General features: G+C 46.9%; 1 protein-coding gene across 1 annotated transcript in view; it reads right to left on the bottom strand.

Annotated features, from left to right (window-relative positions):
• GTF3C1 (general transcription factor IIIC subunit 1) overlaps positions 1–2,595 on the bottom strand; it is a gene marked incomplete at both ends in the record, with an annotated part of 65,807 nt that extends 63,212 nt beyond the window's left edge. Inside the window, one exon of the mRNA XM_080703435.1 lies at positions 2,375–2,595. Within this exon, the coding sequence (XP_080559561.1) occupies positions 2,375–2,595 (221 nt within the window). The remainder of the gene's footprint in view (positions 1–2,374) is intronic.
• Between the last annotated feature and the right edge of the window lie 20,297 nt (positions 2,596–22,892).

The raw sequence follows: 22,892 nt of genomic DNA, 5'->3' as shown, positions 1-22,892 counted from the left end.
TTTCTTTCAGTGACCTTGGCAATATCTATTCCTCCATTCTCAAGTCATGTCTTCTCACCAGCTTCCAGGACCCCACTCTGGCCAGACTGTCCTCTAACTCTCCAGCCTTGCTTTAGTCTCCTGTTGAAGGCTGTGCACCCCCAACCCAGTCTTAAAAGTGCAAATGAACCTCAGGGTAGTGTCTGAAGGCCTCATCATAGCACACTCTCCTAAGGATGATCTTACCCAACAGCTTTAATTACCAGCTGCACAAGCTGACTCAGAGAGGCCTTACTCAGTCCCTCCCCCTGGCCACTTTCACTCCCAGAAGCCAAATGTTTACTAAACAAAATCACCTGTTAGAAAACCTAAAGGACACTCAAGCTCAGTGTGTCAAAGTATGTTCAGCACCTTCCCTCCTGCCTCAGTGAAAGGGATCAAATAGCAGTAACTATGGGCAGCTCCTAGACTCCTGCTTCCCTACAACCCACATCCAATCAGTCACCAAACCCTTCCAATTCTTCTTCTTAATATATCTTGAGCTGTGCCTGGTGGCTCATGCCCAGTAATCCCAGTATTTGGGAAGCTGAGATAGGAGGGTTACAGGTTCACAACCAGCCTCAGCAAATTACTGATATCCTGTTATAAAATAAAATTAAAACAAAATAATCTAAGCATTTAGGAGGCTGAGACAGGAGGATCCCAATTCGCGGACAGCCTAAGTTGCTTAGTGAGGCCCTTTGCAATTCAGTGAGACCCTGTTTCAAAATAAGAATAAAAGCCTGGCATGGTGGCACACGCTTGTAATCCCTGAGCTTGGGAGGCGGAGACAGGAGGATTGCACAGGTTCGAGACCCTGTTTCCAAATAAAAAATATAAAATAGGTCTGGGAGTGTAGCCCGGAGGTAGAAGGGCTCCATCCCCAGTACCACCAAGGAAAAAAAATATAGGGCTAGGGGGTGTAGCTTGGAGATAGAATACCCCTGGGTTCCATCCCCAGTACTGGGGGGAAAAAAATATAACTCGGAGGTAGGAGGCCTCTGGATTCAATCCGTAGTACCACCACCAAAAAAAAGAAAAGAAGTAGTGTATTTGGCTTCACTTTTTGTCCCTCCCTTCAGTGGTTCTTACCAGTGTGTGTGTGTGTGTGTGTGTGTGTGTGTGTGTGTGTGTGTGTGTGTTATTAGGGATTAGTCTTGTCTTGGACATTATTACCTCTGGGAATCTTCCTTTTTGTGAGTGTGTAAGTATGTGTGTGAGAGACAGAGACACTGGCCATTCTACCTCTGAGCCACACCCTCAGTCCATTTTTCAATACTTTACTTTGAATTAGGTCTCGCTAGGTGGTTGAGAGTCTTGCTAAACTGCTGAGGGTGTCCTGGAACCTGAGATCCTTTTGTTGCAGCCTCCCAAGTACTGGGATTATAGGATTGCGTCACCACACCCAGCTTGGGAACCTTCTCTCACCCTAAAAGTACACTTTAGCCAGGTGTGTTGGCACACGCATATAATCACAGTACTCGGGAGGCTGTTACAGAAGAATTGCAGTTGCAAGTTAGTGAAACCCTTAGCAACTTACGGATATCCTACTTCAAAATAAAAAAATAAAAAAGGGAAAGGGTTGGAGGGGTAGCTTAGATGAAGAATGCCCCTGGGTTCAATCCCCTGTACCAAAAATAAATAAATAAAATAAAAAAGTTTAATAGTACAGAGGGCCTGGGTTCAAATCAATACTTAGTCACTAAGTCCCCCCCCCCCAGAACCTTGAAAAGATTCCTTAATCTCTCCTTGTGACTCAGTTTCTCAGTAAAACGGCAACTATATCAGCATCTATCTCATAGGGTCATTGTGAGGATCAACTAGTTCAATTTCCTGAAGCTCTCTGAGCAAAATTTTAGGATAGTACCTAACTTATACAAAGCGCTCAATTCCCGTCCTCTCTTAACAACAATGCTAAGCTTTCGGCCACGCAGGACGCTATTTGCTGTAGCTCTCCAGTCTGGCGCTGACTGCATGAATACTAGATAAACAAACGTCTGTGGACCTCAATTAATTGTCTCCAGTCTTGATCTGAATCGCCTTCCTGCTTCAATCCTACCCTACAATTTCAAGAAAATACTCTTTGACGCTTGAAAAGTAGCACACAAGCCCCGGTCCTATTCGCCCCGCCCCCAAACACACGCACGGACAAAAAGAGACACCATCAGACGAACTCCCAACTTCCAGACTCTGGGCCCTGCCAGACCGGAGGACCCCAAATGAGCCTTACCGCCCCGCTCCTGCCTCCCCGCTGCCCCCTAGGACCCCTGGTCCTTCCTGGGCTCCGCTCTTTTCCCGCCCTCCTCCCCGCTCCATCAGACCCTGGCTTCGCGCCACCGCGGGCCTGCTCGCTAACCGGTCCTGGAGCTGCAGGTCGGGTCGCTCCCGAGGCTCCTCATAGAAGCTGATGGCCGGGTGCGTGACAAGGGCCCGCCACAGGAACTCCTGCGTGTAGGGCTCCAAAGGCAGCGGAAATGGGGGCACGCGGGACTCCAGACGGCTCCACAGCGCGGGCAGACACAAGCCATCCAGACCCTCGAGGGCCACTTCGTCCAACAAGGACTCCAAGGCGTCCATTGCTGCTTCGGCGAGCAGCCCGCGGGGCGCCTGCGCACCGAGCCGCCTAGGCCCCTGGTCCAGCGCGCCTGCGCACAGCGATCGGCGGCCGGGAGGCGGGTCGGACCCGGAGCTTGGAGGAGGAGTTCCAGAGCGCGATCGTGACGTCACTACGTCGGGGGCGGGCTCAGTGAGTGGAGCTTCTCCGCCATTGGTCCGGAACCCCGCAGTAACCAGGGGAACTGCAAACAGTGCAGGGGCCACTTCCGGTTCGAGCACCCGGAACCGCCGCCTCTAGGGATGGACGGTGAGTGTCCGTGGGCCCCTGCGGGAGGTTGAGCCGTTGTTCTCCCGTTACTCCTGGGCCGAATACTAGGCCGTAGATCCCCCTGGACCACCACTGCCCGACTCAAGATGGTCTCCGATCTGAGGAAAAGGGAGGCTTAGTGGTCCGGGATACGGAGGAGAGGCTGGAGGTGTGGTCAGTGGTTATGGCCATTGTGCCAGGTTGTGGTCTTGTAGGAATCCGATATTGGCCCGAAGGGATTTACGGTGGGGAAGGGGAGGTAGAGATCGGAAGAGAATCTTGTATGTCCTGGGATGTGGAACTGTGGGTTCTGGAAGTTCGTTTGGAGGCAAGAGTAATTCTGGAGAGTGCATTTATCAGCTAATATAACAGAATGCCAGTCAGTTCCGGGAACTCTGAGCTCTGTCGGACACCAGCTGGTTAAGTCCTTTGAGATCAGTGTTATCCCTTTTACGGATGAGGAAACGGAGGCCAAGAAAAGTAACTTGCCCAAAGTCAAACAGCCAGCAAGTGGCAGATAGAAAGGAAATCTAACACTCTTTCTGGAGCTGAATTATGAAGTTTGAGATAGTTTGTTAGGGGCCCTTCATCCCAAAGGTTGCCAATGCAGATTCTGCAGGGGCAGGTTTAGTTGGGCTGTGAGTTCCCCATCTAAAGGGGAGGGGGGCTGCTCACTCAGCTCTAGCCAGTTGTCTTCTTTGGCAATCCGTCAGTGTAGAGGCCAGAGGCAAGCTGTAGGCCACCACTTAGGGAATCCCCGATTGGAGTCATGGTATTGTCAATCTGAAGCAATCTGGAAAGAGGCTATCTGATATGTCACTTTGCACACGAGAAGACTAATATCTAGGGAGGATGGTAGGATCTGCTCGAATCTACGACCTTTTTCTTATTACACCAGTACCCTTCACTTCTGGGCAGTTTGCATTTCTTTGATATCACTGAATACAGTGTGTGGGGGGGAGTGTTTTTAATTGAATATTCTGTCATGTGCTTAAAAGATGCTTTTGCCCTTTGTATTTCAGAGATACTATAAAAATGTCTTTTACCAGCTTACTCTGCAGAAAGGTCAATGTAATGTTCCTAAACAACAACAGGACACCTTTATACTCTTTCCTCAAAAGAGATTTGTAGCTGGGTGTGGTGGTGCATGCCCGTAATCCCAGTACTTGAGGGGGAATGCATGTTCACAGCCAGCCTCAGCAACTTAGACCCTGTTTAAAAATAAAACAGTAAAATTGGGCCAGAGGTATAGCTCATAGATAGAATAGTCCTGGTATTCAATCTCCAGTACCATACGAAAAAAAAACAACTTTTTTTAAAAATGTCTTTATATCTGTGATATTTACTATACCAGAAGTTAAACCTAAGAAAGTCTTAAAACATCAACTAAAAAATAACAGTAAACCCATTACTTCTAAACCTTAATAATATTTCAGTGAGAAAAAGCTATATTCCTCTCCTCAAAATTAGTAGAAAGAGTAGCATTGTTTAACATTTTCTCAGATCTCTTCCATGACAGGCTTAATAGAAAACAGGTAGGCTGCCGGGCGTGGTGGCGCATGCTTGTAATCCCCGCACTTGGGAGGCAGAAACAGGAGGATCGCGCAGGTTCGAAGCCAGCCCCGCGCGCTGGCTTAGGAGACCCTGTTTCCAAATAAAAAATGTAAAAATAGGTCTGGGAGTGTAGCCCGGAGGTAGAAGGGCTTCCAGGAACCCCAGTACCACCAAAAAAAAAAAAAAAAAAAAAAAAAAAAAACAGGTAGGCTCTCATCTCTGCTTCAGGGTCCAAACTGTATCATAACAACAATTATGATATTTTGGCTATTTATGAAGATCTGGCCTTACATAGATAATATAAGTGTGGAACGAGGAAGAATATTTTAACTGCCTTTTCAGATAACTGTACACACTCTAATACTATAGCAAAACTTAGCACTTAGAGTTTCTTAAAGGACAATTACAAAGTGGTATCTGAAACTATGTTAGTAAACTTTTGTACTCTGTTATATTAAGATCCACTGGCCTATTTTGCCCTTTGATTGGCTGTTTTACCCATATATGATTTTATATCGCCCTCCATTAGTCACTTAAAAAATGCTAGCTCGATAAACCATGCAAACTTCCCAAAGTTGACCCTGGAAATTACCCTATATCAAAGGACCATGTTTCTAATGTCACCACCTATCTCATTGGAAAAAAAAAGTTTTAGTTTGGAGAAGCTATTAAAGTAATAGAAACAAAATTTCCTTTGAAGGCTTGTATTTTATCATTGACAATGAATACCATCAGTCTTTTCCTGGCAGGCTCACTTCATATGTATTTTAGAAAATACCTGTCGAATACAAAAGTCTGAACCATAAATTGTTTCTGTTCATTCAAGTAAAAATGGCATTCCATACAAAGTATGGGTTGGTTCATCTTGCAACCCAAGGAACTGCACAAGTGTTTCCTGGGACCAACCATTTTTCTCGGCGTATAGAATAAGTGTACTTTTCCTTTTCTTCCACACAACATATTAAAAGGATGGGTATTCGTGGGCTGAGTTTAATATATTAATTAAAAAATAACAGCAAACCCATTACTTCTGAACGTAAATAATATTTAAATGAGAAACAGCTATCCTATTTACTGTTTTATCAGGACATTCTCGAGTGAAAAAGATTTTTTCTTTGCTTGTTTTATTGTGACTACCATGCTATAAAGAATATTATAGTGACTAGTGCAGTTAAGGAGGTCTTTATTAATTCACTCTACAGGTAAGTTTGCCCATCCTTGCTTTGCCTAGTCAGTACAAATCATGATGAAAATAGTTTCTGTTTGTTTTGTTTTGTTTTGTTTTGTTTTTTGGTTTGTTTGTACTGGGGGTAGAACCCAGGGGCTTTCTACCTCCGGGTTATACTCCCAGACCTATTTTATATTTTTATTTGGAAACAGGGTCTCACTAAATTGCTGGGAGCCTCACTAAGGAGTTGAGGCTGGCTTCGAACCTGTGCAATCCTCCTGTCTCAGCCTCCCAAGGACTGGGATTACAAGAGTGCTGCCATTATGCCTGGCTGAAAATAGTTTGTGTTTGTAGACCCCTTCTCTTCCCAAGATATGTGGAACACTTTGAGAAACATTGTTACAGTCCATTTTCAAGAAGCCTGCTCTGCTGCTGCTGCTGCTACCACCACCACCACCACTACTACTACTACTACTACTACTACTTCTCTTCTCCTCCTCTTCCTCCTCCTCCTCCTTCTTTTGTGGTACTGGGGATGGAACCCAGGGGCCTTCTATTTCTGAGCTATACCTCCAGACCTATTTTATATTTTATTTGGAAATAGGACCTCACTAAGTTGCCCACAGCCTCACTAAGCTGCTGAGGCTGGCTTTGAACCTGTGATCCTTCTGTCTCATCCTCCCAAGTGCTGGGATTACAATTGTGCACCACTGTACCAGGCTGCTGCTCAGTTACTTCTAATCATTGCCATCTTTGTACTTCTAGAACACTATTATAGGCCCCTGGAGGAATCTGTACATTTTCAGATTGGTTATAAAAATCAATAATTTATTCTGAGAAAATATTTGCCCTAAGATTAGATTTGACTTAAAAAAAATCACATTTTCCATTTTTCATTCTAATTTTTTTGTTGTTGTTGTGATAGGGATTGAACCTGGGGATATTCTGCCTCCAAGCTACACTCCCAGACCTACTTTTTTTCTTTATTTTGAAACAAGGTCTCATTGAGTTGCAGAAGGCCTCACTAAGTAGCTGAGGCTGGCTGCGAACCTATGATCCTCCTGCCTCAATCTCCCAAGTACTAGGATTACAAGCATGCACCACCACACCTGGCTTTCTGATCTTTTTTTTTTTTTTTTTTTTTTTTTTGGTACTGAGGGTAGAATCCAGGGGCTTTCTACCTCCAGGCTATACTCCCAGACCTATTTTATATTTTATTTGGAAACAGGGTCTCACTAAGTTGCTGAGAGCCTCACTAAGTAGCTGAGGCTGGTTTTGAACTTGTGCAATCCTCCTGCCTCAGCCTTCCAAGTGTGGGGATTACAAGCATGCACCACCATGCCCAGCTCTCCAATCTAATTTTTGAAACTCTGATTTACACATAATCTTTATATCTATGGCTAAAGTGAAGCATTTTTTATGAATTGTGATTCTACCCAACTAGATAAGCCAAGCTTGGCCTTATTAGGAAGATAGGTATTTCCTAGCAGCGTGTGGTGGTGCATACCTATAATCCCAGGGAGACTGAGACAGGAGTTTATAGCCAATTTAACGAGGCCCTCAGCAAGTTAGTGAGACCATGTTTTAAAATAAAATAGGGCTGGGGGTATAGCTCAGATGTAGAATATCCTTGGGTCCAATCTCTAAATTCCAGTACTACACACACACACACACACACACACACACTCTATATATATATATATATATCTGACTTTAAAAACCCTTTCTAATTACATTGCTGTGCTGAACTTTTATCTAATTGTTATGTTCCCCAAAAACTGAGAATTTTTTTCCCCATAAACCATCTCACTGGAGAAAATTTGACTTTATACAAAGGTGAACATTTTTATAGTCTGAAGACTCACATGCTGCCAATTACCTTTATGCATATATATATATATATATATATAGTCATTTAGACATAAGCTTAAATGTCCAACAGGTACCCCCAAACTAGACTGTAGTTTGGTTTATTCTGCCGATCTCCATATGTTCACAATACACCCCTTGGCCCCTTGGTTCTGACTTTGGGCAGGGTTTGTCCCTGCAACACGGCATGTGTACTGCCCTTCAGGCTGAGGGCCCAGTAGCCCTGGGTGTGTCTCAGCTGTGCACTTTGACCTCTCTGAGCCTCCGTTTTGTTTTACTGTCTGTGAAATAGATGATGAAGAAGCCTGCCTTGTCGTGGATTCAAGGAAACGATGCTTGAGAGCTCTTTAACAGCCGGTCTGGCATAGAAGAAAACATTCCTAGTGGGAATAGATGGTATCATTATCTGCAGAGGAACAGACTTCTTCCAAACTGCTGACAGAAGAGGGAGGTGCTTCGGATGAAGCTCTCCTGCAAATAATGATCTCTGTAATTAGCTCACTCTTTGTTTCAGAGAAAACCCAATGTTTGACATTTTTGTTTGCATAAAGGTAATTGGCAGCATGTGAGTCTTCAGCCTATAAAAATGTTCACCTTTGTATAAAGTCAAATTTTCTCCAGTGAGATGGTTTACGGGAAAAAAATTCTTCTCAGTTTTTGGGGAACATAACAATTAGATAAAAGTTCAGCACAGCAATGTAATTAGAAAGGGTTTTTAAAGTTGTTCGTTTGCTTTTGCTCTCCCCCCAGAGCAAAGAGTCAATATTTCCCATTTATGCTGTTCATTTGCTTAGCAAACTTTTTCAAATAATTAATAATGGCAAGATGAAATTTAGCCTTGCTTGTCCAAATAATCCCAAACAGCAAAGCGGGCAGTGGTTGAATTAGTAAGGTTTTGCTCACAGTACACTGGGGTCAGGGAGTCTGGTCTCTTATGTCCATGTGTCATGTTTACCTGGGCTTCTGGTAACTCCTCTGTCTCTCCCCCTACTTACAATAAATGAAGCACAAAATAACGAGAAAACAAAACAGCAGGCATTCAGCAGGCCGTGTGCCCCGCGGCCTCTGCGTCGGGTTCCTTCCCTTGGCTTCCTTCCGTCTGGTTCATTCCTTGGCGCTCGATGGTTCTCGGCATCCATGCCACGCGGCCACGTTGGCCTTCAGACACTGGGCACACCGCCTTTTGCTTGCTTTCCCTGATGGTACCCCTGTAGTGATGTGACCCAACCACATTTCAGTGCATTCTGTGCACTAAGATCCAAAGGTACCAAGATAAGTGAGGTCAAATCCAGGTGAAGGCTGTGGGAATTCATTGCACCATTCTCAAAACATTTTGGGGACTGGGGCTGTAACTCAGTGGTAGAGCACTTGCCTAGCGGGTGTGAAACTCTGGGTATGACCCCCCCGCCCCCCAGTACAGCAAAAGAAGAATAAAAAAAAAAAAGTCTGTACCCTGTAGTATGTCCACCCTGTCCCTGCCAGTGGTCAGCCAGGTGCTGACACCTGGAGAGTGAGCCCCGGGCGAGGCCTGCCCATCCGGCTGGCAGAAGAAGAAACTGGTCAGAGGACACCCACAGAGCTTGGCCAGCACCCCTGGGCTTCTCTGCCTCCTGGGTTGGAAGGAGGAGCTTAAGGCCAGGACCTAAGCATGTTATATAAGAATGAGAAAGTAGGACTTTTGCGATCTCATAGGGATTTAAACAGCTTGGCCTTGCAGCCTTACCAATGGCCTTATGGAGGATTTCTCCAGGGAGGTAGCTCCTCCCCATCTCATCTAGACATTTGCTCCCCCACTCTCCCACCCAGAGACGTTATACTGGGCTGTGTTGGGTCAATGGGAGTGTTTCCCCTGTTCAAAATAGTGATTTCACATAAAAACCTGCACTTTTCAGTCTCCTGATAAACAAGGTCCCTTGACCCTGCTAGGCCTGCTTTACCACACAGGTTTATTCCTCTGGCACTGAAGAGTGGCCGCCCACTTAACCTTGGACACTACGCCCTGGCCCCTTCTGGCTGATGGCACCTGCCAGACATCACGTACTTACATCGTATGTTGAGCATGTCGGCCTCCCCTGTAGGCCTCTGAGGTTTCAGCTCCTACCCAAGACACCTTGGGAAGCTGGCCAGCCCGCGAGCACACCGCAGTCTCCCATCTCCCTGCCTCACGCTGAGCCCTCCCTCCTGCAGAGGGCAGTGACAGGCACTACCTGCAGACCCCGGGCCTCCCCATGCCCCGTGCTGCACGGCAGGGACTGGGCCCCATGCATTTGTCTCCCTCTGAAGGCAGAGCCCCACCCCTGTGCCTGTGCATCCCCAAGGCCTGGCATATGAGTGTTTGCTGGATTAACATCGTAACCAGGACAGAGGCTAATTGACTTGTCCCGTAGCAAATTACAAGCCAGTCTCTGTAGAGCAGACAGAGAAAAGGAGGCCCTTGTAGCTGGCCTCCAGGCCAAGCTTCCATAGACCTTGGCTGGTTCCCTTTTTTCTAGTGGACACATTGTTCCCCAGACACTGTCCTTCATAGGAGACCCTGTCAGAGCTGCCTTTACTGGACCCCCTACACACACCTCCATTTCATTTAGCACTTGAGCCTGTCCTTGTTTCCAATCCCACTCCTGCTCCCACCTGGCTTTGGAGCGCCGCTACCACCCTGACCAGTGCTACCACCTCTGACTTCACCTGTATGGCAGGGACAGCAAGCTTGTGGGTGAGCGCAGCACCTGCCATGAAGTTGGAGCACTGGAAATGTCTGCTAACCTTCAGGGGATGCCTGGTTTCCTGAAATTGAAGTGAATTTTCAGAGAGAGAGAGAGAGAGAGAGAGAGAGAGAGAGGGAGGGAGGGAGGGAGGGAGGGAGGGAGGGAGGGAGGGAGGGGGAGGGAGGGAGGGAGGGAGGGAGGGAGAGAGAGAGAGAGAGAGAGAGAGAGAGAGAGAGAGAGAGATAAACTCTTTGAACATATTTTATGAACTCATCTAAAACCACGGGTTAGAGCTGGTAGGGACTTGACAGGTCCAGCCCATGTGGGGTCCCATTTGGGGGACCCTGAGGTATTTCAGAACTCTGAGGATCCTATGCAGGGGTCACAAGTTCCAAGGCCAAAGCATTCAGGGCCAGATAATATGACTGCTGTGGCCAAGGTGTGTGTGTGTGTGTGTGTGTGTGTGAGAGAGAGAGAGAGAGAGACAGACAGACAGACAGACAGAGACTAGGGATTGAACCCAGAGGCATTCTGCCTCCGAGCTCTATTTTATTTTATTTCATTTTTTGTTTTGAAATAGGGTCTTGCTAGGCTGATGAAAGTCTCACTATTTGCTGAGGCTGTCCTGGAGCCTGTGATCCTCCTGCCTTATCCTCCCAAGTACTGAGATTACAAGCGTGCACCACCACATCCAGATAAAGATTATTTCTTTATGCTGCTTATGACAATTTATTCCAGGACTTAAATGTACTTTGCATGCTCAGGAATATTCTTCAATTTAATAAAGAAATCTGTTGTCTGCCAACTTCTTGAAACATGTGGCTTCCTCCATCAATACAGCATCTATAAAAAAGAGATAAGAGCCAGACATGGTGGCACACATTTGTAACTCCAGTACTTGGGAGGCTGAGACAGGAGGATCGCAGGTTCACAGCCAGCCTCAGCTGCTTAGTGAAGCCCTCTACAACCTAGTGAGACCCTGTTTAAAAATAAAGAATAAAAAAAATAGGTCTGGGGATGTAGCTCTGAGGTAGAATGCCCCTGGGTTCAATATCCCCAGCACTGCAAATAAAAAAAAAGAGAGAGAGAGATAAAAATTGTTTCTACCTCCTAGGGTGTTGTGAGAATTAAATGCATTAATAGATGCAAAGCCCTTAGGCCCTGGCCTAAAAAGGCACGCAGTGCTTTTGTGTTAGGCAGGAGGAGGAGGAGGAGGAGGAGGAGGAGGAGGAGGAGGAGGAGGAGGAGGAGGAGGATTCTCATTTGTGCAGGACACATACAAGTACCTTCATGTTCATCTTTGCTATAGGGAAAAACCTCCCAGCTCTGTTGACAAATGGCACCTTGGACTTGTCCGCAGTGGCAGGGAGACCATTGGGATAGGCGGGATGGAAGTCCGGGCCCTGTGCCATCAGCCAGCTCCTCACACATGGCCAGGCAGGAACACAGGCTCAGCCCTGCCAGATCTTTCAGTTTTTCACAAGAATCTGGAACTCGGGATTTTAAAATGTGAAATCTCCCTAACTTTAACTGTCGGCTGGGGATGGGGGGAACTCACACTGTTTTAACAGTATGGAGTCTAGACAAACATCTGTGGGCTCCATTCAGGCAGTGAGTGGCTTTGGATTCAGCCTGATCACTGCCACTGATCAGACGCGGAGGCTAAGGCGTAGGGACGTCAAGTGCCCGCTGACAGCACAGAGAAGGGGCGATTTCCTGATCTGCTTCCGCCCAGCACCCCATCCCTCCAGAGGCCTCCCCGCTCATGAGCCTATGCAGTCCAAAGCGCTGCCTCTTGCTGGTCATGAGATGGAGATTTCCTAAAGCCTGCAGGAGGAAGCCGTGAGAAACCCAGACAGAGGGTCACACTCCACGCCTGCACTCCCTAAAGTTGTTACACACCATCCCGCTTCCTGATTCCACAGAGGCAGGAGAGTGTGGGCGGAGCATGTGGGGCTGCCCTGAGAGGGCTCGGATTTTGACTCTTTCAGCCAGCTGAACGACTTCTGGGGGTGCAGTCCCTCCATCTCGCAGGGCCTCGGCTCTTCAGCTGCAGAGTTTCATAACAGGACCTTCCTGCTGGCTGCTGTGCGCACTGAGTGAATCCATCCATCGAAGCCCTCAGAAGGGTGCCTGGCACTTAGTAGGTTTTCAGTATAAATTGGCTGCCTGGGGAAGAAGCACATCCTTCTTACTCAGGATTCCGGAGGCTCTCGTGCTCTATTTTGCCCATGTTTTTCAAGGCAATTTGGCAGATCATTTTTGGGACTCAGGAGACTTAAAAGGCACTGTGATTTGGAGACGCACACTCTGACACGTACAAAGCCCTTGCTTGTGTTCTCTGGGGTGCTAGGGTGGAGAGGAGGACCTGGTTTGGGGTGTGAGGTGGGAATGGGTTGAGAAGCTTGTGTGATGGACTGAGACAGACCAAAATTCATTTCGGCCTGGGGAGCACGTCATCACGTAGGGCACTGATTAGCTGACGGAAGTGTGGCATTTACTTATCTTTACTATTTCAGATGGAAAGAAATCAATATTTTCCAATTATCTCCAATGGAGTATCAAACTCACTATGTCATATTTTGTTTCAGCATCCTAGAAGGAGCAGGGTTGGGGTCAGGCAGTCACACTGTGAGGGAAGATGAAGTCTTCGCCGCAGTTCATAATCATGCCTCCCGTCCCCTCCGGCGTTGTCCACTCAGAAATCCAGTTCATTAGCTCAGTCATCGATTCTAGCAGTGGCTATTGATGCCTCCTCTGGTCCAGGCCTGGCTCCAGGTCTAGGGAATTCAGTGATAGTGAAGCCACAGAGCAGCCTCAGATTTCATGGAGCTGCTATTTGGTGGGGGAGAAACACATTAGTAGGGAGAAGGTCTGATAAGTACTCTGCGAAAGGTTAAAGCAGGGCGGGCTTGGTGAAGTTCACTTGGGGAAGGAAGGTCCCGGTAAGCTAAGAACTGATTGATAAGAAGGCGCCTGCAAAAACCCAGGAATTATTGTTCCATAAAAAGGAAAAGGAAGCCGGGAATGGTGGTGTATACCTGTAATCCCACTATTTGCATACCAGGTTTGAGGACAGCTTCAGCAACTTAGCAAGACTCTCAGCAACCGACTGAGACCATGCTTCAAAACAGAAAATAAGCCAGGTGTGTGGCGGGACATGCTTGTAATCTCAGTACTTGGGAGGCTGAGACAGGAGGGTCACAGGTTCAAGGCCAGACTCAGCTACTTGGTAAGGTCCTTGAAAACTTAGTGAGACCAAGTTTCAAAAGAGAATAAAAAATAGGGCTAAGGGTGTAGCTTGGCGGTAGAATGGGTTCAATACCCAGTACTACAAAAACAAACAAAAATAACCCCCCCCCAAAAAAAAACAAAATAAAAAAAAGGACTGTGTGTGTAGCTTAGAGGTAGAATACCCCAGGTTCAATGGTTCAATAGAAATTGTACTGTTTGCCTGCCTGAGTCTCTTATGTGTCCTTCTGCATAGAGTAGAAAATCCAAATCCCCTGCCCTGGGGAACCAGGCTCCGAGTGGCCCATCTTGTGTGGCATCTTGGCTCCCTCCCCACCTCAAGATCACACTCCTGTGGTCGCCATATTTCTTCTCCCCTGGAACCCAAGACTACTCCATGCCTGAGAACCTTGGTCTCTAAGAGACTCAGGGAGGCAAACAGTACAGTTTCTATTTGGCTCCCATGGGAAAGTCTGAGCAAGAGTTGAGGCCGGGAGACCTACTACCAGGTGGCTATTGAGAAAGTCCAGGGAGCTGGGCGTGGTGGCACTATAGCCTCAGCCCTTGGGAGGCTGAGACAGGAAGATCACAGCCCCAGCAACTTAGTAAGACCCTGTTTCAAAGCAAAAATAAAAAGGGTCAGGAGTGTGGTTCAAAGCTAGAATGTCCCCGGGTTCAATCCCCAGTATAAAACAAAACTAAAACTAAGGAAAAAGTCCAAGGAGAGAGGCTGGGGGCTTAGAGAGGGATGATAGAGAGGGGTGAACAGATTCAAAATACATTTAGGAGCCAAAATTCAGTAGAACTCCTTAAGGTCCCCAAACAGCAGATTGGAGGAGGGAACTCATCGTGCCCAGGACTCCCTAGGACTAAGTGCTCTGCAGGTATTTCTTCACACCTGACAGTGGGCTTAGGCGGAGCTGGACTGATAGGACTCCTGATCAGGTAACAAGTGGCTGAGGCAGACGGCTGTGACCCTCCTAGCCACTGCCCACAGCTCTGTTCCCCGGCTCCCATCTCATTATGAAGCCGGCTAAGGAACGCGTGGCTAGGAATTTCTAAAGCAAGCGAGTGCGCGTCAGGGCGCAGGTCATAAATAACCGTTTCTAGCTGCCAGCTGCTGTTTGGGTTTGGAAAGGAAAAGAGGATCTTAGCATAACTTGTTTATCTCAGGTACTTGGCAGTAAACTGGGCCCTGGGAATTCAAGTTACATGGAAAATGCAAAGGAAGAGTGACAGGGATATTGTTTCAGGCTCCCAGAAGGCAGAATGTCGCTTAAAAGACCCAGGGCCAGCCTGGAGGCCACGCTGGGAATGGCAGTAACGTGAGTTGCAAGGCCAGAATTTGTAGTGTGTCCCCAATTTCTGCAGGAGATTGGTTCCAGGATCCCCGTGGACACCAATATCCAAGGAAGCTGAAGTCCTTTATAGGCCTAGTATTTGCATGTAAGCTATGTGCATCCTTCTGCACGCTTTATTATTTATTTATTTATTTATTTGCAGTGCTGTAGATTAAACCCTGTGGTGCTCTACTACACTACCGACCTCAGCCCTATTTATTTTTTTTATTATGAAGCCAGACCTAGTTATTAAGTTGCCCAGGCTGGCCTTGAACTTAGGATCCTCCTGCTTCAGCCTCCCAAGCAACTGTATTACAGGCATTTTCCTCTGCACCCAGCTTTCTTCTCTCTCTATTTTTTTCTTTTGTGGTGCTGGGGATTAAACTCAGGAGCATTTTACCTCAAGGTTACACCCCCACCTCCCCCCCTTTTTATTAATTTGGAAACAGGGTCTTGCTTTGTTGCTGAGGCTGCTTTGAAGCTGCAGTCTTTCTGTCTCAGCCTTCAAAGCACTGAGATTACAGGTGTATATTACCATGCCTGGCTCCTTCACTACTCTCTCTGTCGTTTCGAGATTACTTATAATACCTGATACTGTATGAATAGTTGTGCTGTCATTTACAGAATGACAAGACAATATGCCTGTGTGTGTCTGTGTTCAATACAGACGCAGATTTTTTCAGACTGTTTTGCACCTGCACTTGGTTGGGTCCACAGATACAGAACCCACGGGTATGGAGAGCCGACTATAATGAGAAAAGCTAAGGATTTTTCTAGTCTTCTGCCTAGTTACCTATTAGGTTGGAAGCAGAGGTGTGTTTTGTTGACCCTTAAATTTTTCTTAATTTCCTGTCAACATTTAAAAATGAGCAGCTTTCTCATTAAGATGAGATTTACTGCTTCTCTGGAAAAAAAATGGAAACTAGCAAAACAGGCCCTGTTTGCAGCATGGGACCCAGCATCGGGAGCTGGACACAGGCAGCTGTCCTGTTGGGCTGGACAGCTGCTCTCCAGGCTACCTGACAGCACCCTGCCCCTGTTGCCTTCCTCGGCCACTTGGTCTGCCTGGCACTGGCACACACCCATGCTCACCAGCCCCAGAGGCGCAGGGAGACGTTGGAATGGCGCCGTCGGTGTCGGTGTGGGGGGCACTGCACTAGCAGCCAGATGGAATGGTTTCTATCCCAGTGCTTCCCTCCCTTGCTCTGTGGCCCGAGGCAAGTTGCTTTACTTGTCTGTGCCTTGAAGCATTGTTGTTGGAAGAAGGAAATCCCCAAAGCTGTCGCCATGGGAAGAACATGGCAGGGGTAAGTGCGCAGTAAATGTGTGTGAAGCCCCAGCCCAGCCCCAGCCCTGGAGAGGTGATACCACACTCTCCAGACAACCCATCCAGACACGTCTTGCCTTGCCTTTATCTTTTTTCCTTTCGTATCTTCTCTCACCATTTCGTAAACCCTCTGCCCTCAAAGAAATGAGCAGGTCACCCACAGGCTATTGGCTAGCCAAGAGACTACTATATTTCAGATTCCAGAAACCATTTTTTTTTTTTTGTCATCATTTCCTTCTTCTCTCTCACACATTCCAGGTTGATCTCTTAAAAGAAGGCAGTTTGTCCTCTGAAAATCCTGTGTTCTCTTTCCAGCAAGCTCCGGGTCCTGAGGTCATGGAGGCCACTCCATCTCCCCGTGACAGACTCCCTCTTGGGCCTCAGATGGGAAAGGCTACAGCATTTCTCACGTTTTTAAATTTTTAAATCAGCTTTGGACACTTACTATTTTAAGTTTATTTGGCTTTCTAAATAGGAAATAGATTCAAGTAAATCATTCGAAAGCAAAAACAATATCAAACGGTATGTGCACCGAGAACTCGCGTACGCGCGCCCTCTGGGCGGCTTTTTATACAAATAGAACTAATATGAGTGTAATGAGTGCACTTTTTTTAACGAAAAAGATTACATACTGCATACACTTTCTGCTCCTTGATTTTTCTCATTTAGAATATTTTTGTACTGGCCCAGCCCTTTTTATTTTTTGTTTTGAAACAGGGTCTTGCAGAGGCTGTCCTTGAACTCATTTTGTGTGGGTGTGGTGTGGGGGGAGGGTAGGGGGGATTGAATTCAGGGACATACCTCCAAGCCACACCCCCACCCTATTTTATTTTTATTTTGAAACTAGGTTGATGAGAGTCTCTCTACTTGCTGAGGCTGTCCCCAAACATGTGATCTTCCTGTCTCAGCCTCCCAGGTACTGGGATTACAGGTGTGCCACCACACCCGGCTTACGATCATCTTTTCAGGATATGTAAAAAGGAGATTAAGGAGCTTACTCTATCCTTCCAGCTTTTCATCCGGATCTCTTCCATCTTATGGATCCTTCATATTTATTCAGAGGTTCCCTACTGATGTGCTTACCAATTATATCTAATGTTTGCTATTGTAAACTATGCTACCTTGAGCGCTGTGTTGGTCAGCTTTCATCAGCATGGCTGAAATCCCCAAGAAAAACCACTTAGAGGAGGAGAGGTTGATTCTGGCTTTCAGATTCAGAGGTTTTCATCTGATTTGGGCCGGCGTCACTGCTCTGGCCTGAGCTGAGCTGCATCGCAGCAGGAGAGGGTGGCAGAGGAGAGCTGTTCCACTCCTGGAAGTAGAGTGGGGGAGGAAGGGTCCAGGGACAGATACAGTCCCCAAGGGTGTGCCCCATGACCCACTCCAGCCACGCCCCACCCTGCCTACCATCAAAAGAGTCTCCCTGCCGTATTCTTGTCCTCTGGTCTCTCCCACGGTCCATGCTGCCAGTGGATTAACCCACAGATGAGGCCAGAGCCCGGGTGAACCCATCACTTTCCAAAGCCCTCAAAACAGGAGACTTTGGTGGGCGCCTGATATTTAAGCTGTAACACCTTGCAGATTCCTAGTGGCGCTGTTGCTAGCTCAAAGGGAAAATGCGTTTGAGCTTTTGGGAACGTTGCCCACCTACTACTCTCCCAGCAGAGCTGCACCGCTTGGTGCCCGCCCAGCAATGCTGTTCCCAGATTTTGTCCCGTGTACTGTCACGCCTCTGGAATTTTGCCAGTCTGACAGGTGAGAGAAAGTGGGATAATCATTCCATAAATTAGGTTGCATAGAAACCTAAAACAGGTGCAACGTGAGCCCTCAGGACAGGACAACAGAAGGAGAAAGTTGCCCTTCGCTTCAGTTACAGAGAGTGGTGACACCGTCACCCCACCAGGGACAAGCAAGTTCTTCATTCAGAAGCCTCTGTGCAGGCTGCAGGGCTCTGGCTGAGCTACCTTTACTCTCCAAAGCCCAAATGGGAGTGAGCATCTCGTGTCAAGCCTGCCTCTTCACGTTTGGCATCCTACGCCCCTAGCTGTGGTCCAGATCTTCTCAGTGAGCCTTCTGGCTGGCAGGGAACTTCATCTTCATTGGGGAATTATTTTCTCCTAATCTCCTTATTAATTGCTCTGGGAGCCCAGGCACATTAAAAAGCTGCATTTCAAGCCGGGCATGGTGACGCAGGCTTGTAAACCCCGCGCTTGGGAGGCGGAGACAGGAGGATCGCGCAGGTTCGGAGTGAGCCGCGCTGGTTTAAGAGACCCTGTTTCCAAATAAAAAAGTAAAAAAGTATGAAAATAGGTCTGGGAGTGTAACCCAGAGGTAGAAGGGTTTCCAGGAACCCCAGTACCACCAAAAAAAAAAAAAAAAAAGCTGCTAGAAAGAGTTTCTTATATTAGACTCTCTTCCTAGCACATTCCTGTTCTGCCTGTTCTTAAGCTAGGGTTTCACAGCCTGGCAGAGGGACGGCCAGCTACGGTTAGCTCTGGAGCCGAGTTGCCCAGATTAAAATCACACCTCCCCTGCTCATGCACTGGGTGAGAGTGGGCAAGTTTCTTAACCTCTTTGGGCCTCAGTGCCCTCATCTGCCACATGGAGTAATGATAGTACCTGCTTTGTAGATAGCTGTGAGGAGCAAGTAAGTTGGTGCCTGTCCTTAGCCTGGAGCCTGGTACCTGGCTCAGAGTTAGCTCTGGCTAAGGGTGAGCTTCCTGGTAATGATGATGAGAACCGTAGTGCCGATGGCCTGAAGGACCGCACTGAGCCCTGTCACGAGCCACATTTTTATAATCTCAAGAAAACAATTTACTCTCTCACTCTCAGTGTGTTTATCTATCTCATTTCTTCATTGGGTTGCACCGGTGGGAATAGTACTGCTCATCTAAAGCGAGAGTCAGCAAATCAGCCCATGGACCAACTCTGGCCTGCTGCCTGCTTTTCTAAAGAAAGTTTTATTGGCACCTCGTTACCCGTTTGTTTACAAGTAGCGTTTGGCTACTTTTGTGCGACAATGGCAGTGCTGAGTTGTTGTGCCAGAGGTTGTATGATCTCATGACCTTATGACTATACAATCACAAGTATTTACTACCTGACCCTCTAGAGTAAAAGGCTACTGAATCCTGGTCTAAAAGAATGGTCGTAGCTGGGCATGGTAGTGGATGCCTTTCATCCCAGTAATTGGGAGGCTTCATCCGAGTAATTGGGAGGCTGAGACAGGAGGATTGCAGGCTTAAGGCCAGTCTCAACAATGTACAGAGACCCTATTTCAAAATTTGAAAATAATAATAAAGATTGGGGGTATAGCTCAGAGGTAGAATGGCCTGAGTTCAATTCTCAACACCAAAAAAAAAAAAAGAAAAGAAAAAGAAAGGAGGAAGGAAAGGAAAATAAAGAATAAAGGAGTGGTTGGGAGGATGCAGGGGATGCTGCCTCTGCACGCAGCTGGACAGATGCCCCTGGCAGTGGTGCCACATCAGTCAAGCATTGACTCTCATGAGCTTAGGCCCAGCTCCTGCCCGCACCTCCACCTCTTTCCACCCCCCTGACAAGGAGAAATAGAGAGAGTGCTTAGAGTATGAATAGTTTAATTAGGAATACCATAAAACTATTTTGCATATGTATTTTTATCCTGTACTATACATTCTATATGCACCAAATTTTCTGCATGCAAATTAGTGTACGGCAGTGCTGTGCCCTGTAGACTGTACTTTATGGGTGGTTTAAAGTTCTTCTGCAAGGATAATTTTGACATTGATTGTTTTTTCTTCTACCTAATGACATAAGAAGCTAACATCCAAGGAGCTGCACCTCCCTCTAAATGGTAGCGATGATTATCATCTGCGTTCGGGGCAAAGCGAAGCTCAAGTGTTAAAACCTTCTAACTCTCGCCAGTAAATCCAAGTACAGATAAAACCTTTCTGAAATCATAAGTGGAAGAACGGTATGATGTTTACACAACTTCGATGCATTCGCTTTTTTCCCCCCCTTTTCCCCAGGCACACATCTGTTCTATAAAACGAAGTACACATGTACCATTTCCATTTGGCCTTATCTATTGCTTCGGAGCTGATGCAGGCAGGTCACCTTGCAAGATGCAGAGAAACACCCCTTTAATTTTGCAAGTGGCATATATCGATAGTAATGTCACCTTCTTCCGCTTCCCTCCCTGAGTTGTTGTGAGCATAAATGAGATATAGGTAGGAAGATGCGGAGACAGTAAGTGCAGTAGACAGGCGCGGCAGGATCTGGTTTACAGCACTTGTGTCCTTGGCGAGAAGCAGCTGCCTTCGCGTGGAGCTACCTGGAGGAGAACGAGGCCCCGGGCGCAGCGCTGAGCCAGGCGGCCTGCTAGGGAGGTTAGATAACAAATGCTCGTAATTAGAGCGAATTATCTTCATTGGAAAATAAGCAAATTATTTTCCGATTTAATGAATAAAGACACTTCTAATTAGCTCCAGTAGAGAGATTTGCTTTCAAATTTCAGTACTTAAGCTCTGTGTTCTTTGTACTAATATTTTGTTTTGATGGTCCACCTTTAATTTTTTACTTTTTAAAAAAAAATAAACTGTGCTTTTGTTGGTGAAATGGAATTTTAAGCGATAGAAAGTGAACCCAGAGGTGATTCAGCTTAACTCATTTAAAACAAACAGTCAGAGCCGGGTGTGATGGCACATGTTTGTAATCCCCGCGCTTGGGAGGCGGAGACAGGAGGATCACGCAGGTTCGAAGCCAGCCAAGCTGGCCTGAGAGACCCTGTTTCCAAATAAAAAAGCATAAAAATAGGTACTGGGAGTGTAGCCCAGAGGTAGAAGGGTTTCCAGGAACCCCAGTACCACCAAAAATAAATAAATAAATAAAATAAAAGAGTAAAATAAACAGTCAGGAGGCAGCTCTGACCTGAGCGATTCTGTGGTTTATCCCAGGTCCAGGAGCTGGCCAGCTGGCCCCTAGAACCTAGTCCCCAGGAGTTGGTGTAATCAGCAAAGGAAGGGGCGTGGCCAGCCTCTGAGGCCGCCATGTTCCCCTGCCTTGGAAAGCCTCCCTGCTGCTCCCCACCTTTGCCCTGGCTCTGCGGGCATCTCCTGTGCCTCAGCACTGCACCCCCTGGGCTGCCCACAGCCTCACCTCCAAGCCACTGTGTCCCTTCCAGCCCAGGTCCATCTACAGGCTCCTGCTTTGTCCAATATCTGGTGTGGAATCATCTCCGGCAGCCTTGGCTAAGGGCTCTGGGAGCTGTTCTCTCTTTTGACCTGACCCAGAGCATCAGGCTTAGGTCACCGTCCAGTAGGTTCAACAACCACATCACTAGATCCCTAAAACCTCGCCTCTTTTGGGCTAGTTTGTTCTGTGCATGTGTTTAAATTAATAAACTTTACTTTTTACAATAGTTTTAGGTTCACAGCAAAATTAAGCAGAAAGTACTGAGTTCCCATCTACTCCCATCCCCATATGCCACCTCCCTCATTAGCAATACCCCATATCACAATGGCTTATTGGTAAAATAGTTATAAGTGAGTTCTCTGGACCACAAAAGCAAGCTTGCAGGTTAAGATGACCTCCTCCTGTTCTGGCATCCTGGCATCTGTTAATCTTCCCAAGGCTGTTGGCCAGTGGCTACTCACAGAGTCAAAGCTCATGCATGAGAATATTGCTGCCCTGTCTTTCTCCTCCCTGCCTCAGAACCAATTCCAAGTTCCTGGGGCTGGAGTTCTGATTGGCTTTGGCTGGGTCAGGGATCCTGTTACAGCATACTAAGATTTGAGGCTTAGAGTTACGTACTGTTCTGGGGGGCCCACCATGGAGGAGAAACAAAGAGAAGTTTAGGAGAGTCATCATGAGCTGGACAAATGTCTTATTAGATTTCTGTTACTATAACAAAATACCTGAGAAAATCAACCTAAAAAGATGAAAGGTTAGCCGGGCGTGGTGGCGCACACTTGTAATCCCCGCGCTTGGGAGGCTGAGACAGGAGGATCGCGCAGGTTTGAAGCCAACCTCAGCTATTTAGGCTCTCAGCAACTTAGTGAGACCCTGTTTCCAAATAAAATATAAAAGTCTGGAAGTATATCCCGGAGGTAGAAAGCCTCTGGGTTCCACCCCCAGTACCACCAAAAAAATAAAAAATAAAAAATAAAAATAAAGCCGGGCGTGGTGGCGCACGCTTGTAATCCCCGTGCTTGGGAGGCTGAGACAGGAGGATCGCGCAGGCTCGAAGACAGCCTCAGCTACTTAGTGAGGCTCTCAGCAACTTAGTGAGACCCTATTTCCAAATAAAAATATAAAATAGTTCTGGGAGTAAATATAGCCCAGAGGTAGGCGGCCTCTGGGTTCCACCCCCAGTACCACCAAAACAAAACAACAAAAAAAAGACGAAAGGCTTATTTTGGCTCACAGTTTTGTACATGATCAGTTGACCTATTCAAGGTATCACATCACAGTGGGGGAAGCTGTTCATCTCAGAGTAGCCAGAAAGCAAAGAAAGAGGAAGCAGAGGGACTAGGGTAATTTTATTTGGAAATAGGGTTTCGCTCTTTCTGACAGTTACTGACAGTCTCACTTAAGTTGCTACCGCTGGCTTTAAACCTGTGATCCTCCTATGAGCCTCCCAGGTACAGATTTACAGACATGTAGCTTAAGCTCCACGTCTTTTTTTTTTTTTTTTTTTTTGCACTGAGAATTGAACCCAGGGGCATTCTACCTCTGAACTACACCCACAGCCCTATTTCATTTCATTTTATTTTTTGAAACAGGGTCTCGCTAGGTTGATGGGAGCCTCATTACTTGCTGAGACTATCCTTGAACCTGAGATCCT

This window comes from Muscardinus avellanarius (genome assembly GCF_963383645.1).
Source record: "Muscardinus avellanarius genome assembly, chromosome: 10".
In the NCBI taxonomy this organism is placed as follows: Eukaryota; Metazoa; Chordata; class Mammalia; order Rodentia; family Gliridae; genus Muscardinus; species Muscardinus avellanarius.
This window is presented reverse-complemented; position numbering and strand designations above follow the sequence as displayed.